Source organism: Ziziphus jujuba, chromosome 2 (assembly GCF_031755915.1).
Source record: "Ziziphus jujuba cultivar Dongzao chromosome 2, ASM3175591v1".
In the NCBI taxonomy this organism is placed as follows: domain Eukaryota; kingdom Viridiplantae; phylum Streptophyta; class Magnoliopsida; order Rosales; family Rhamnaceae; genus Ziziphus; species Ziziphus jujuba.
The window spans coordinates 11,096,859-11,112,034 of NC_083380.1; the positions used below are offsets into that span (position 1 = coordinate 11,096,859).

Sequence of the window (15,176 nt, forward strand, 5' to 3'; positions counted from 1 at the left end):
TTTAATTAATAATAAAAAAATAAAATTTATAAGTAATTAAATAAATTTATATATTAAAATTAAAAAATAAAATTATATTTAAAAAAATAGGTATTATCAGTTTTTCATAAAATTTTAGAATAACACATTTTCAGTAGGATCCACTTTCTCTGTCAGTTTTTCACGTTATCAGATTTATTTTCTACTGGAATTCATAAATTTCTTCTTTTAAAAATTATCCAAATAAAAAAAAATTTCACTTTACTAAGAAATTTTAAATTCCTATTAATTTTACTACTATCCAAACACCCCATCAATGATTATTTTTTTCTCTTGACATTGTTTGGCTTTTCCGTACAGCATTAAAAACAATTATGATTTTCTTTTTTGATGCAACATTAAACTCGTTAAATAACTATGAATCTATTGCAAAAAGAGAAAAAAAAAAACTATGATTTATAGCAATATAAATATATATATATATATATATATATATATTTTCTCCGGACTGCCTTATTTTCAAATTTTATGTCTTCTAGAAGCTCCAACAAAGTAGCACATAGTTTGGCTTAACATGGTTTATGGTCCTTATATTGTTTAAAATTTTTTGATTAAGCCAGTTATTAGTTTGGCATACTATAATGTTTTTATTTGTTTTTAATATATAGTTTAAATTGCAAAAAAATTAAAACCCAAATGTTTATATTGCAATAAATTATGTTTTAATATTGGTTGGTTAAATAAAATGTAAGTATTAACAAACACTAGTTAAAAAAGAAAAAAAAAGGAAAAGAAAAAAGTCCGGTTAGATCAATTTTTTTTTTTAAAGAAATTTAAAAATCTAAATTGACATGTTTAAAATTGAAAAATCATAAAAGTTAATTATTTTTATTTTAATTTTTTATATGAACCTTTTATATAATAATTTGATTCTAGGAGTCGTCGAGGTCCTTGTGCAAGAATCAAATCCCAAACAAACAAGGGCTATGTAGGAACACCTTCTTCTTAAATACTCAAAAAGCCCGTCAAGCAAACTCATTTTTGTTTGCCATTGGACAGTGTATATACTGTGTCTCTGTGCGTTGCTTTGCTTTTCTTGCTTGAAAGAGAGAGAGAGAGAGAGAGAGAGAGAGAGAGCGCGAAGTGGGTTTTTGAGCTATGGAGGAGTCGTTTGGAGGAGCATCGTTGCCTTCAGGTCCAGACGCGAAGAAGCGGATAGTGAGCTACTTCTACGAGCCCACGATCGGCGATTACTACTACGGCCAAGGCCACCCGATGAAGCCCCACAGAATCCGAATGGCCCACAATCTTATCGTCCACTACGGTCTGCACCGTCGGATGGAGATCAACCGCCCTTTCCCCGCCGCACCTTTGGACATCCGCCGCTTCCACTCCGAGGACTACGTCGATTTCCTCTCCTCCGTTAGCCCCGAGACCCTTGGCGAGATCGTCTACTCTCGCCACCTCAAGAGGTTCAATGTCGGCGAGGACTGTCCGGTCTTTCATGGTCTCTTCGGTTTCTGTCAGGCCTCCGCTGGTGGCTCCATTGGTGCCGCCGTGAAGCTCAATCGCGGCGATGCCGATATTGCCATTAATTGGGCTGGTGGGTTGCACCATGCTAAGAAGTCTGAGGCCTCTGGTTTCTGTTATGTTAATGATATTGTTCTTGGTATTCTCGAACTTCTCAAGGTTCACAGGGTAAAGCTCTTTTTCTCTCTTTTTATTTTTATTTTATTTTTTTATTTTATAATTTTTTTAGCTATTTGCTATTTTACTTGAATATTTGATTACTGGGTTTGGTATGAATGCTTTATAGAATTTGACAATTTGTATCCCATGGAAGATCCTTTTGGCTGACTAGGAAATTGTAGGTTTGAGCTTTGTATGAACCATTTGATAATACAATAAACAACATTAGTGTGTTATTCCGGATGTTATTAGATTTAAAGGGAACTTAATGTTGGTTTCTTAAAAAGAAAGAAAAAAAAGAGAGGGTTTGGTTTGTGTTTTTGTTTTATGTATAATTGTTATGGTTTTGAAGTTTCTTTTAAAGAGAATTTTTCCTGTTGGACTATCATTTCATCATTTGTTATGGTTTTGAAGTTTCTTTTAAAGAGAGTTTTTCCTGTTGGACTATCATTTCATCATTCTTGGTATTGCCATGCTAGTCTATTTAGACTTATTGACTAAAGTCTCTTTAGTTCATAATTGATTTTTGATATTTCAGAACATATTCAACAAGCTCTGGTTATCTATTACAAGGAAGTTAATATTTCTACACCTTCTATTTTAGAGAATTAAAATTTTCTAAAATGTAGGATTTTATTCTAACTTTTAGACTATGCTTTTTTTTTCATCCATATTTTCTCTTAATCAAGTAGCATAGCCAAAAATGCTTATGGCTTTTTTCCTTTTCAGCAGTAGTTTTCAAACACTGAATTCTCTTATTGTTTTAAGAGAGGACTTGGACATTACATTCGGTGCACAGTTGGTCAGTGTACATCCTACTAATGTTCACCGACCTTTTAACTGATCAGAGACATCGGTTTATGATAATTGAAGCTGATGGCCATTGTAAAACTGCAACATCTTTCTTTATTTTTAACTTGTAGGGGTCATATTGTGGCTGAGATTGTTCCTGTAGCATAGTTTTCCAAAAAATATGACAAATTATGAATTGGACATAAGACTGCTTAACAGAACCGAGTGATGTGCAATGATGTGTTTGCACATTGAATTGCAAACTGCAATCAGATTTTTTGTATGGAAGTACTGAAATGAAACATATAGTGTATAGATCATAGAACCTTATCTTAAGTTATAACTGCTTTCCAAATATTATGCTTTGTTTATACTATTGTGCTCTCTCGCTCTCTCTCTCTCTCTCTCTCTCTCTCTCTCTCTCTCTCTCTCTCTCTCTCTCTCTCTCTCTCACACACACACACACACACACACACACACACACACACACCCCTCTCTTTTTCTTTTTTCCCCTAATGTACATGTGCTTTTTCTGTTTATAATCTTGCTGCATATTTATTTGTAGAGATTAAAAAGTTGGATATGGTTTGGCAATACAGAATCTCAATAGTACCCCATTGTGTGATCACATCAGGCATCGGTTCAAAGATAATAGTTTATTGAGTCAATCCTTGTGCTTTTATTCAAAGATAATTGTTTATGGAGTCAATCCTTGTGCTTTTACTTTTGTATTCAAGAAGTAGTCTGCTGTATGTAAATATTCAATTGATATTTGTTAGAAAAATTATTTATCTGATCCATTTATTGTGCTTGCGCAGCGTGTACTGTATGTGGATATTGATGTCCACCATGGAGATGGTGTTGAAGAGGCATTTTACACCACTGACAGAGTGATGACTGTGTCTTTCCATAAATTTGGGGATTTCTTTCCAGGTACTGGGCACATTAAGGACACTGGGGCAGAGGGTGGGAAGAGTTATGCCTTGAATGTCCCACTAAATGATGGACTGGATGATGAGAGTTTCCGTGGTCTGTTTCGGCCAATCATCCAAAAAGTCATGGAGGTGTATCAGCCAGATGCAGTTGTTCTTCAATGTGGAGCAGATTCATTATCTGGTGATCGCTTGGGCTGCTTCAACTTGTCTGTCAAAGGCCATGCTGATTGCCTTCATTTCCTAAGATCCTTTAATGTCCCTTTGATGGTCTTGGGTGGGGGAGGATATACAATAAGGAATGTTGCTCGCTGCTGGTGCTATGAGGTTCTTCTTTTGGGAATCAGCTAAACAGCTTCTATTAGTTTTTTTTTTCCCCTTAGCGGCAACTTTATTTGTGGTTTGATTTTTAATGACTTGCATCTTTTACTATGTCACAGACAGCAGTTGCAGTTGGGGTTGAACCGGATAATAAATTGCCATACAATGAATATTATGAATATTTTGGCCCAGATTACACTCTGCATATCGAGCCCTGCAACATGGAGAATCTAAACTCTCACAAAGATATGGAGAAAATAAGGTGATATTCAGTTACATTATCATGTTCTATTAATCAGTGCCATTTTGTAGATTTACTATATGGATGACATAAAATTTGGGATGTTTATATATTGGCTGAATCATGATGACTACAAGGGAAGACAAGTTCAAGTTTCACAGTTGAGCCTATAGCAGTTAAAAATTGTTGATTATGTCATTTGTTATAATGTGCTGGGTTTCCTTTCATGTGGTAGGTAATTTTAGGTGTCTGGATTTATCAGCTCACTAATTCATGACCGGCAATGTTTTGACTGAACATTTATGCCCCATGATGAGTATAAATTAGATTGTGCAATGGATGTGTGATTCATACTGGGTTCCATATTTCCTTGTATATATCATGTTATTTTGATAAGCAATGCCTGTACCTTATTTTATATTTTCTCTTCTCCAGATGGTTGTTATCAGTTGCAAAAGCGTTGTTTAAATTTTGGCTTTTACAAATTTCTGCACATGCAACTTTTGATGTTTATCAATATCTGTTGGTTTCTGTCTTTGTGGAAGGTGTAAGCTACCTTTCTAGTTTTCTTTTCCCTAACTGTACGTTGAAAGCTTACTTTCCCTATGTGTATATATAAATATATATGAAGCCTCTTGTTGCAACTTATTAAATGTTGGGTTTTAAATCACTAATTTTCACTTGATTCCCTATTTATAGATTTTCTGGGTGGACATCCTCTGTTTTCTTGATTCTCTAGGACATATTGATTTGGAGTTTCTTTCTTCTTGTCACTGCTTTCTTCTCTCTCCTGTTGCTTCTCCCTTTTTCTTCTGTTTAAATGTCTTATGATTTCATGCATTGTTTTTCTTTTTCCTAGCTGAAATTTCTTACATATAGGCATTAATTTCTGTTTTCCTAGGACTACACTATTGGAGCAACTTTCTAGACTACCACATGCACCCAGTGTACCTTTTCAGACAACACCATCAACTACCCAAGTTCCTGAAGAGGTTGGTGGCCAGGTGGCATCAATTTGGCTTGCCAAAATATTTATTTCGTCATCATTTTTCTTGACCTCACTAAGTTTAAGATTTGTTATCTGTAGGAAGAAGAGGATCTTGATCGAAGACCAAAGCGTCGCATTTGGAATGGTGAGAGTTATGATTCTGATCCTGATGAAGACGAAGATTTAAAACCTCGGAATAGAAGCTCAAGTACTGTTATTCAGCCACTCACTAACACTGAGATGAGGTAAGGATTTTATGTTTCATTGGTGGAAAATATTTTGTTTCTTTTTTCCTTTAGATTTTGCTGTGATGAGAGGATGTTGTTGATGTATAACATCCGTATAGTTGGACCTGACCTCCTTTAGCATTAAATGTTTATTAGCCGGTTGTGAATATGCTTATATTAGAACCCTAAAAATAATCAGGTGAGGCTCAAGTTTAATACTCAGGTCCAAACGCATCGGTTGCAACATGAACATTGTCAAGTGTCTTTGCCAGTTTTTTATGACTTTCTAATAATGATTCATGAAAAGAGTTTCTGTTTGTCATCTCTCATTCTAGTGTTCCATTTTGTGTTTGTTAATATAGGGATGTTAAAGATGAGATGGAAGAAGATAAACCAGAAGATTTTCGAACATCTTGACACATAGAATGCTGTTATTTAACAGTTTTAAGTATCTTGATCACGAAGAGAGCTTGATCTACCAAAGATTTTTCTAGATGGGTATGCACTGAAAGCAACCATCAATGCCTGCTCGTTTGGAAGACTTAATTGAAAATTCATGAAAAAAAAAAAAAAAAAAAGCTGCATTCGTTAGATAGGTGGCCATCATACTTGTAATTTGCAGAAAAAAAGATTGATTAATACAGAAGTGGTTCCATTTATTATTATTATTTTTAGTTACTTTGCAAACAAATAGCACCATGTAAAATATGTTGTATTATTTTTACTGGTTTCTTATGTTGGTAAAAATTAAAACATTGCTAGTGACCCTTTAAGTGAAAAAACCATTTGACAGTAAAAAACTATTTTTTTTTTTGGAAAAAATAAAAAGTCAAATAGTTAAGGAGGAGATTATAATTTTTCCTTTTAAAGCCTCCTTTTTTATGAACAAACTTTAGCGCTTTATTCTGTTTCTATACCATGCGGGCGATTACTGATTAGAGGAAGCAAAAAAGCAATGCCACTCTTACTAGCTCCCTACTACCAAATTCAAACGTTGATTCCCCACCCATTTCAAAATTCATCTTCTTCTCGCCGGAGGATCAACACCACCACCTGTCCGAAACAACTGGTTTTCCCTAGGAGTTTTTCTAGAACACCCATTCATTTCCGTTCGATAACACCCACATCCCAACAGACCCACCACCACTCCCCAAACCCTCAAAGCAATAAGACCCAAGACGATGGCATTCCATTCGAGGACGTCAAGCTCCTGGTCAAGTTCAAGTCCAGGCACAACTACATTCGGGTCCTCGAGGTCTCCCGGAAAGCCGACCACCCATTTGCCGGTTCGAGGCTACTACTTCTCGATGGCCCTGGAAATATCCACAGCATTTATTTTCCCTTAAAGCCTTTCACTGACACTTACTTGGACGTTTTCGCTACTTTTCCGCCTATTTTGCCTCCCGGACCCATCGGAATTCTCGGGTTCGGTGCTGGTTCGGCGGCGCGTTTGATCCTTGAATTGTATCCCCAAGTGGTGGTTCATGGTTGGGAGCTTGACCCTTCTGTGATTGGCGTTGGGAGAGAGTATTTTGGCCTTTCGAAGCTTGAGAAACAATACCCAGATAGGCTTTTCGTTTACGTTGGAAATGCGTTGGCGGCTAATGTAAGAGGAGGGTTCTCGGGGATTTTGGTTGATTTGTTTTGCAATGGTAGTTTGGTTCCTGAGCTTCAGGATCCAAAGACTTGGGAAAAGCTCAGAAAGTGTTTGAGAAAAGGCGGGAGAGTAATGGTGAATGTAGGAGGTAGTTGTGTGGAGGCCGAGGATTCAAGAAGAAATGGGAAGGTAGTTATGGAAGACACTTTGAAGGCAATGCGGCGGGTTTTCCGCGACAAACTTTTCGTTTTGAGCCTTGGGAACAGGAAGGAAGATAGCTCTGTTGCTCTCACAGGGGCTTTGCCGGATCTTGACGTGTGGAAGAAGGTTCTTCCTGGTTCTTTGGTGGGTTATGTTGATATGTGGATGCCACATACCAGTTAGTGTGGTAAGTTTTTCTTCCTTGATTGTTTTTGTGGTTTTTGATGAAGAATTCATTGGGCAGAGACTACTGATGGATGTATTTGCTCTGTTCCTTGTTAGAATAATAAACACTTGTTAATACCTTTTTTGTCAGAATTTTCTTTGTTTATACTGAATTTGTTTATTCCCAGTTGCATTATTTTCATTTTTCACATGTTTCAATTTGATATATCTATAAACAAAAACAGGCATAAAAAAATGCAAATTGCTTAGTTAAGGATTGATCATATACTTAAACCATGTTGATATTGCCTCTTTATTAATATTGTTATATTTGTAAACTGTACTACGAGGTGCAAAGTCCTATTATAAGGTGCTTAATTAGATGGCTAGCTGTTTATTCAAATAGATAAGGGATTGGTGTTTGGGCTGGGATTATTTCACAATGGCTCCCCAAGATAGTTTATAATAGTTTCACTGTTTTGGCATGTATAATTGCACATTGCACTAGAGAACAAATTTAGAGTCAGTCCAAGTTTAGGTGTAAATTTGGAGTGTTTTGAAAGAATTTGAATAAGGAACATTTAGGTGCACAACTTGTAATAAACAATGAAGTTTTTTGGACAATTTTGGTTCTGGCTTTGGCAGTCAACTCTGCACAAGGTTTAAATACATCAATGTATGCCCACTGGTTTCCATTATAGTGAACCCTTTACTATCCTAAAGTTTTGAGGGTTTTATTTTTAATTTTTAATTTTTAATTTTTTTCCCCTTCTTTTTTGGGCGTTTAATTTTTTGTGGTGCAACTTGTTGGATTGGTTGGCCTCGAATAAGTGGCAGGAGCCAGCTGGATATACAAGTTGTTATAAAAATATTTGACTTCTGATTTAGTACTCTAATTTTTATTTTGTGTTTCATTATGCAACTACTTACTGCTCTTTTCTGCTTAAGAAATAATAATCTGCCATTATTGCTGGATCATATATTAGGTTGTAGTCTTCCCTTTTTTTTTTTGTTTTTTTTTTTTTGGGGTGAATTATCAGGTTGTAGTCAATATACTGTTATGTCAACAACTTGTAAAGGTATGATTTAGGAGCACAGTCACATTCATAGGTTCATCAAGTTGCTAAGCAGCTCATGCTTTGCAGTTCCTGTCTGAAGAATTCACCGTACTAGTACTAGATTCCTCCTTGATAATCCTCGCATTTCAATATTTTTTTAATATTATTATTCCTAGATTTCAAAGTCAGATTTCATCTCCGTAAGGTGACAAGCACCTAGATTAGGCGTGAACTTAAAGTCAAAAACTTTCATAGATATTCTAAAGCCAAAAGCATATAAAATTTCTTTTCTCCTACAAAAATATAAACAAAATCAACACTACCAGTATAAATAAAACGGCTAGCTCTTACTTTATATCTGGCTTCTGGACTTTTAGTGCCCTAAAGTTCCTTTATTCAAGAACTGACAGCATTCTCTCACTTTTTATTTCCTCCCCACTAGTCGAGATGAACGTATTTCCGGCTAAGTTGGTTGCAGTAATAGCAGTTTATCTTCTTCTTGGTGTTTCTCTGGCAACTTCTCCACGACTTCCTTATGGTAATGGTTATTTCTTTAGATGATCTGTTTTGGTAAATTTTTTAACATTTGAATGCCTCTGCTTCATAATACATCCATACATGTTACAAAAATATGTCGTGAGGTTTCAAAATTTTTGCTTTTATATATTAAACTCTCTTTTGGAGATCATACTTACAGACTTTTAACATTCTTACTTATTTGCTGTCATCTCTTGTTTAATAAGGCTGGAAGGCTAGTTCATTACAACTTTCCCACCTTATAGATGGCTCTGGGAAGATAACTGCAAAAAAACAAAGTAGCTTTGGGTTTGGAAATCTGGACATCAGTGACAGAGATATAGTTCCCACCCGAAGTCTCCGATCAACCAGCCGAACATCACCTCCTGCACCTGTCAAAAGTAAGCCAACAGCGATGCGCTCTTTTGCCCCACCTCCTTCAGTTGTATAAACTATAATGGTTATTCTCTGTCTTCTTGTTTTATGGATTTCAACCATTTCCAAGGGGAAGGTCATGTTTCAACTTGCTGCCCCATCTTTGTACAAGCTACCTCCATTTACCTAATTATGCATATCTGAATTTCTTATTTATGGAAATCGAAGAGTTGAAATGGTGTGATGAAACTTAAAGCAAATAGCTTTTCCTTAACTAAGAAGACATATTTATCTATAAGCTACAGCTTAATAAAATGGGATTAATTAAGAGGATCAAAACTTATGCTGGTAAATATATCAAATGAAGTATAATTTACCTACTCGACCATGAATGTATCTCCTTTTCTTGTTATTATTAATTTTTTTTTATTTTTTATTTTTATTTATTTTTTTAATTTTCTTTTGGTTCGGTGGGCAAAAATTTTATACTAGTAGCTACAAAAAAATACAAAAATAAGTTGTATGGCTACATGAGATTCTTGGCTAGAAACTGCCAAATAGATGATTTTGTCCTTAGTTTATCAATTCCTACCATCTTTTATGTATAGCTGAAAAAGCCAGTTTCGATTGATTGGTTTCAATACTTCATAGATTTCCCGGCTCTTCCACAAACCAAAGGTAGCATTGTTGTATTTTAACAACAAATTATATTGTACCAACAGAAGGAACTTGAAAATCTCCACATTGATCACCACTTGGCACTTTTTTCCTTTTTCCTAATTAAGCTTTTGTTCATCCATGGCTACTCATCTTCGTCCTTTGTGTGTATGGTTTTTGTTTCTCTTTATCGCACACATAGTACTCTCAGCTGATGAATCCGACAATTATATTAATACGCATGGATTTATCGGCCATGCCCAAAGCTTTCGCTGATCACCATTCCTGTACTTAGCCACTCTATCTTCCTTGTTGGTCAGTCCTAGACTTGCAACTTCGCACATTCCTAGAACCCATCTTCACTCTCTCTTCCAAGCTAATCTGTAGTTATACTCATGTTCTAAATGGTCGAGTGCAAATCTTTTGCTTGACGACCTTGAGGCCTTAAAAGAGGAGTTGTTATCATAATTCTAAAATAATTCTATATAATATTGCTCTTTATACATTATCTATTTTAAATATATAAAAAATAAAATAATTTTATATAATATTTTTAATATTAAAATATTCATAATTCATACAGTTTTAACTAAGTTAAAAAATACAATTTTTTTGTCCACAAACCATTAACAAATTAAACATTACTCTACAAAAATTCTTTGCAACACTTTTGGACGGAACTAATAACATGGAAATCTCATAATTTTTTTTTTTCCGGTTAGAACATTTTTGGGAAACGAAAAGATGTATTCATTGGAATGTTTGGTTTCAAAATTATAAACATTTTTAAAATATCTGATTTTACATTTTTGAATATATTTGAGATATTAAATCGCATACTTGTAAATACATTTGAGATGTTAGTCTATGAAAAAGTTCAGCTGCATAAATATATTTGAGATATTAGTCTATGAAAAAGTTCAATTGCATATTTTTTGTTCAGTCATATATTTTTAAACATATATGCGATGTTCGTATCTAAAAGCAAAATAATTGTATATTTCTAAATATATTTAAAATATTCAATTACATACTTCTAAATATATTTGAAATGTTTAATTCTATATTTCTAAACATAAATATATTTAATTAATAAATATTTTTAATAATAATTTTAAATAAAATTAAAAATTTAAATTTATAATAGCACTAATAAAATTCATTTAGTAGTGCAAATAGAATTTGCCAACCTTAAAACTTCTCTGGCCACCTTTATTCAGTTAAGGACTTGCTCATAAAAGCTGCCACAATGCATATGACAGAATTCCTCGGTCTCAACTCCAACTTCGGTGCATGGCCAGTTTCAAACTATGGTGAAGATGTCATTATTGGTTTTGTGGACTCTGGTATCTGGCCTGAAAGCGAAAGCTTCAATGACAATGGAATGTCTAAGATCCCATCAACATGGAGAGGAAAGTGCGAAAACGGTACACAATTCAACTCCTCGTTATGCAACAAGAAGCTTATCAGTGTTCGATTCTTCAACGAAGGCCAACATAAGATTTCCAACATTGTGATGAATTCTCCATGCGATACGAATGGTCATGGGACCCTTGTAGCATCCACAGCTGCTGGGAGTTTGGCGCATGGTGCTTCCTTCTTTGGATATGGCTTAGGAACTACTAGAGGTGTGGCTACAAGGCCTTGTGGCACGAGGAAGCTTCCTACTTTACTGCAATGGACCAAGCAGTAAAGGACGGTGTTGATGCCTTATCCTTATCTTTTGGCTTAAGGGAATTTCCTTTACATAAAACCCCCATTACTATTGCTTCATTTTCAGCCATGGAGAAAGGTATATTTGTCTCTGTTGCTGCAGGAAATGAAGGGCCCGAATTCAAAACTTTGCACAATGGAGCATCATGGGATCTAATTATTGTTGCTGGAAGAATGGATGTGAGTTTGTTTGATTTGTAAACCTTGAAAATGGTGTTTTAGTCAAAGGCTGGTTTCTGTACCCAGGGAATCCAATTTCAACTCCTTAGATCCAATCGTTTGCATGAATGATTGTCAAGATTTAGAGAAGTTGCAGAAGATGAGGAACCGAATTGTGGTCTGTGAGGAGAAAGATGGTAATTCCTTGAGATTACATATAGATATCCTCCAGTTTTCACAGGTTTCTGGAGTTGTTTTCATCACCAATAACTCTCGCTTAGAGTTTCTCTTTGAAAATAATTTTCCAGCTACTTTTCTGAATCCCACAGATGGTGAAACAATCAAAAACTACATAAATAGCAATTCAGCATTTTCCCCATCTATCGTCAACCCTGACATATTGGCTCCACGATCATCAATATTGGCTTCAGCCTCAAAATATAGTCCAGTCACCTGGTTGAACAAGTATGCAATAACTTTGCCATAGAGTCTGGAACATCATATGCATGCCCTATTGCAGCAGGTGTTGCAGCGCTTTTGAAAAGTGCACACCCCGAATGGACCCCAAAAGCATTCAGATTAGTCATCATGGCCATATTGTATGCGTTTGACAACACCATCAGTCTCATCAAAGATGTTGCTTATGGAAACCAATCGGCTGGTCCTCTAGCCATGGGAGCTAGGCATATCAGTCCCACAAGGCATTGGAACCAGGCCTGGTTTATGAGATGCTGGCATAGAAGATTACATTTAATCGTGTATGTGCACTGAATTACAGCCATGAGCATGTTAAACTCATCACCAGGTCCTCTAGCAATGAACCAGGCTTGCCGGCTCTAATAATTAAAAAAAATGCAGCCCTGTGAAAAAAAATAATAATAATAATAATAATAAGAATATTAGAAAATGTGACAAATAACATATATTACATGAATTGGACCTTATTAGCCGCCCAACATAGCAGGATAGTATAACTATATACCTTGTCTAAGCCTCAGAAATTTTTAGAGCAGCGACAATTTGAGCACCAGCTGAGATTGCACCTCCTTGGACTGGTGCAGCACCCTCCCTCACCGAATCATCATTAACCTCTCTCCATTGTCCTCGTCCTCGTTCTCATCCAATATTCTCATGTAACGAAGAATTCCTCCTATACTACCAAATCCATGGCAGAATTTGGATCCATCCTCTGATTTGTTGGTAACAAATTTGAGTGTGCATTTAAACCCTTTATACTCATTGGAAAGCCAACTCAAATAGTGACATCTCCTCTTGAACCTCTGATTCGACAGGAAAGTGGTTGTTCTGATTATTGCTTATTATTTCCTGCTGTTGCTTCTTCAAGTGTATAATGAAAATTTCACCATCGCTACTATTTCTCATTGTATACCTCTTAATATCCAGATTCTCCCATACAATGAGCATATCCACTTTCATGGTGTCATCAACACCATATACACACTCCAAAACATCCCCTTCCATCACTTGGAAATATTCACACGTCAAGCGCTTCTATGTTCGAATACGTCCAAAACGCAGAGCTGATTGCCCTCCTCTTACATGTTTCTTTGGCAGATCAAACACAATACTTTTGAACCACCTCTCTTGTGTTACCTTCCAATGTTCCAATAAGTGTCCCTTTTACCATCCATTACCACGATACCTAACTTGTCAATCTCAATAATGCAACAAGTCCATTCAAAGGTTCAGTGTTGAACTTGTTGTCACAGAGATAGAGAGACACATTTTATAGGCCTAAAAGGCTCAAAATCAATTTCCACTTTTTTTTTTCTACTTTCCATCTTCTGTGGCTATGGTTTCGGTGTAGAGTACTAAGTCCATTTGGAGGAAATTTCTTGTAAAGATCGAGTCTTCGTTGAGCTGAAGTAATTTGCAGCCAAAAGTGATTGGCGGTTCACTCTGTTTTGAATTTTGGAAGCCGTTCCAAATTCAACAGCTTAACATTTCAGTGAAACGAGAGATTTGATCAGACGGTGACATGATGAGTGAGATCTTGCTGCTGGACCCACATCCATTTCCTGCTTCAAGGGTCTTGATCAATTTCTTCATCTTCCATATCTCAATGTTGTTATTTGATTCTTGAACATGATCTGTCATTTCCGATTACTTGCGGTAGAAACAAAAGACTTTGAAACTGCTGCAATATCCCCAAAAGAAGAATAATAAATTTAAGGGTTAGAATATATATATATATATATTATATGTATGCATGTATGTATAAATAAAACTTTATATATGCTGGAACAATATGAAATTAAACACAAGGACTTAGTTGCATAAAAGATTCATTGACCTTGTTATATGGGAAAAAGGTTGCTTAGGGCTTTCAAGTTATTGCCGGTACAATCGCATTTATGCCCTTAATTATATTTAATTATATTTTACTGTTAATAGTGCAATATGTCAAACTCAAATATTATATAAACAAATATTATATCGAAATAAAATATAATATATAAATATATAATAAGATATATAGACGAAAAAAAGATTATTTATTTTTTTATTCACGCCATTCTCCCATTGATTCCTATGAATATAGGAAACTTGTATTTCTCATTCACAAATTCAAAATTCTAAAAATAAGGCCAAAATTAAATTTTTGAAATTTTTTTGTGAACAAGAAATGTAGCTAGGATCACCATATATTTACCAAAATTATATGAGAATCTAACCAACATAAAATCAAAAGGAAATCATAAATTTCAATTTAAATATTGTTCAAAATAAATGTTAATAGTAATCATCATATTAGAGTTACCCAAATATTTAACAAATTTATTTACTAAATAATGTGGCAAATGATGTGGTAATATTTAATTGATTTAATTTTTTTTTATTTCATTTATCTATTTAAAAAATCACTTTTCTATATTTAAAAAATGAATATATCAACCAATAATATTTTAATAATTATCATTTAATAAATGAATTTAATTAACACTTTAATACTAGCATTACTATAATAGTAATGTTGACGTAAAAAACTGCCCCCAACGAAACTCTTTCTTCCCTTTTATCTCTAAAACTTAACCCAATGAGAAATAATTATATTATTGTTATAAGATTAACACCAAAAAAAAAAAAAAAAAAAAAAAACAACAACTGAAACTAACAAAAGGAAAAAAAAAAAAAGATGAATATAGAGAAAAATTTAAGAACATTTTTTTCCAATATTAAAAAACATCAATTAATACAGATAAATAATAACAGCCATAAATGTATCGGAGGGAGGATTCAGTGGAGAATAAAAAACTTAGAAAAAAAAAAAAAAAGGCTGGAAAAAACGATTACGTAATTACAGAGAATTGAAAATGGACGGTTTAGAGAGAGTAATCAAAAACCACAAAGAAAGAATTATTTATATCAGTCGATGAAACTTGGGGAGAAAGAAAAGAAAATTTTAATCCCAGTGAAAAAAACCTAGTCGAACAATAATTAAAAAAAATGATAAAATGTTTTTAGTGATTTTTCTTTTCTTAAAGAAAAATATTTTTTAAAAAAATCCATTCCCAAAATAAGTCGATGAAACATGGGAAAGTTTT

At 34.5% G+C, this 15,176-nt stretch overlaps 2 protein-coding genes and 1 pseudogene across 3 annotated transcripts; 2 read left to right on the plus strand and 1 right to left on the minus strand.

Annotated features, from left to right (window-relative positions):
• Positions 1–945: 945 nt before the first annotated feature.
• On the plus strand, positions 946–5,843 carry LOC107418307 (histone deacetylase 6). The gene is made up of 6 exons (XM_016026994.4): positions 946–1,677; positions 3,279–3,719; positions 3,833–3,975; positions 4,856–4,946; positions 5,042–5,187; positions 5,532–5,843. The coding sequence occupies exons 1-6, from the start codon at positions 1,138–1,140 to the stop codon at positions 5,584–5,586; spliced, it is 1,416 nt and encodes a 471-aa protein (XP_015882480.1). The 5' UTR covers positions 946–1,137; the 3' UTR covers positions 5,587–5,843.
• Positions 5,844–5,978: 135 nt separating this feature from the next.
• On the plus strand, positions 5,979–9,303 carry LOC107418308 (uncharacterized). 2 transcript variants are annotated; one of them, XR_001581477.4, is made up of 3 exons: positions 5,979–7,154; positions 8,633–8,728; positions 8,934–9,303. XR_001581477.4 is itself a non-coding variant. In XM_016026995.4 (2 exons), the coding sequence occupies exon 1, from the start codon at positions 6,125–6,127 to the stop codon at positions 7,148–7,150; it is 1,026 nt and encodes a 341-aa protein (XP_015882481.3). In that variant the 5' UTR covers positions 5,979–6,124; the 3' UTR covers positions 7,151–7,154; positions 8,934–9,303. The 2 variants fall into 2 exon arrangements, 1 of the variants encoding a protein (XP_015882481.3); XM_016026995.4 differs by lacking the exon at positions 8,633–8,728.
• A 3,377-nt stretch (positions 9,304–12,680) lies between these two features.
• On the minus strand, positions 12,681–13,728 carry LOC107418271 (eukaryotic peptide chain release factor subunit 1-3-like; annotated as a pseudogene).
• Between the last annotated feature and the right edge of the window lie 1,448 nt (positions 13,729–15,176).

What these genes read in the sequence shown, in the direction of transcription:
- LOC107418307 (XM_016026994.4), top strand. Translation starts at nt 1,138, where the DNA reads ATGGAGGAGTCGTTTGGAGGAGCATCGTTGCCTTCAGGTCCAGACGCG. An exon ending in AACTTCTCAAGGTTCACAGG is followed by an intron (nt 1,678 to 3,278) that starts GTAAAGCTCTTT and finishes GTGCTTGCGCAG; the next exon opens with CGTGTACTGTATGTGGATAT. An exon ending in CTACCCAAGTTCCTGAAGAG is followed by an intron (nt 4,947 to 5,041) that starts GTTGGTGGCCAG and finishes TGTTATCTGTAG; the next exon opens with GAAGAAGAGGATCTTGATCG.
- LOC107418308 (XM_016026995.4), top strand. Translation starts at nt 6,125, where the DNA reads ATGCCACTCTTACTAGCTCCCTACTACCAAATTCAAACGTTGATTCCC.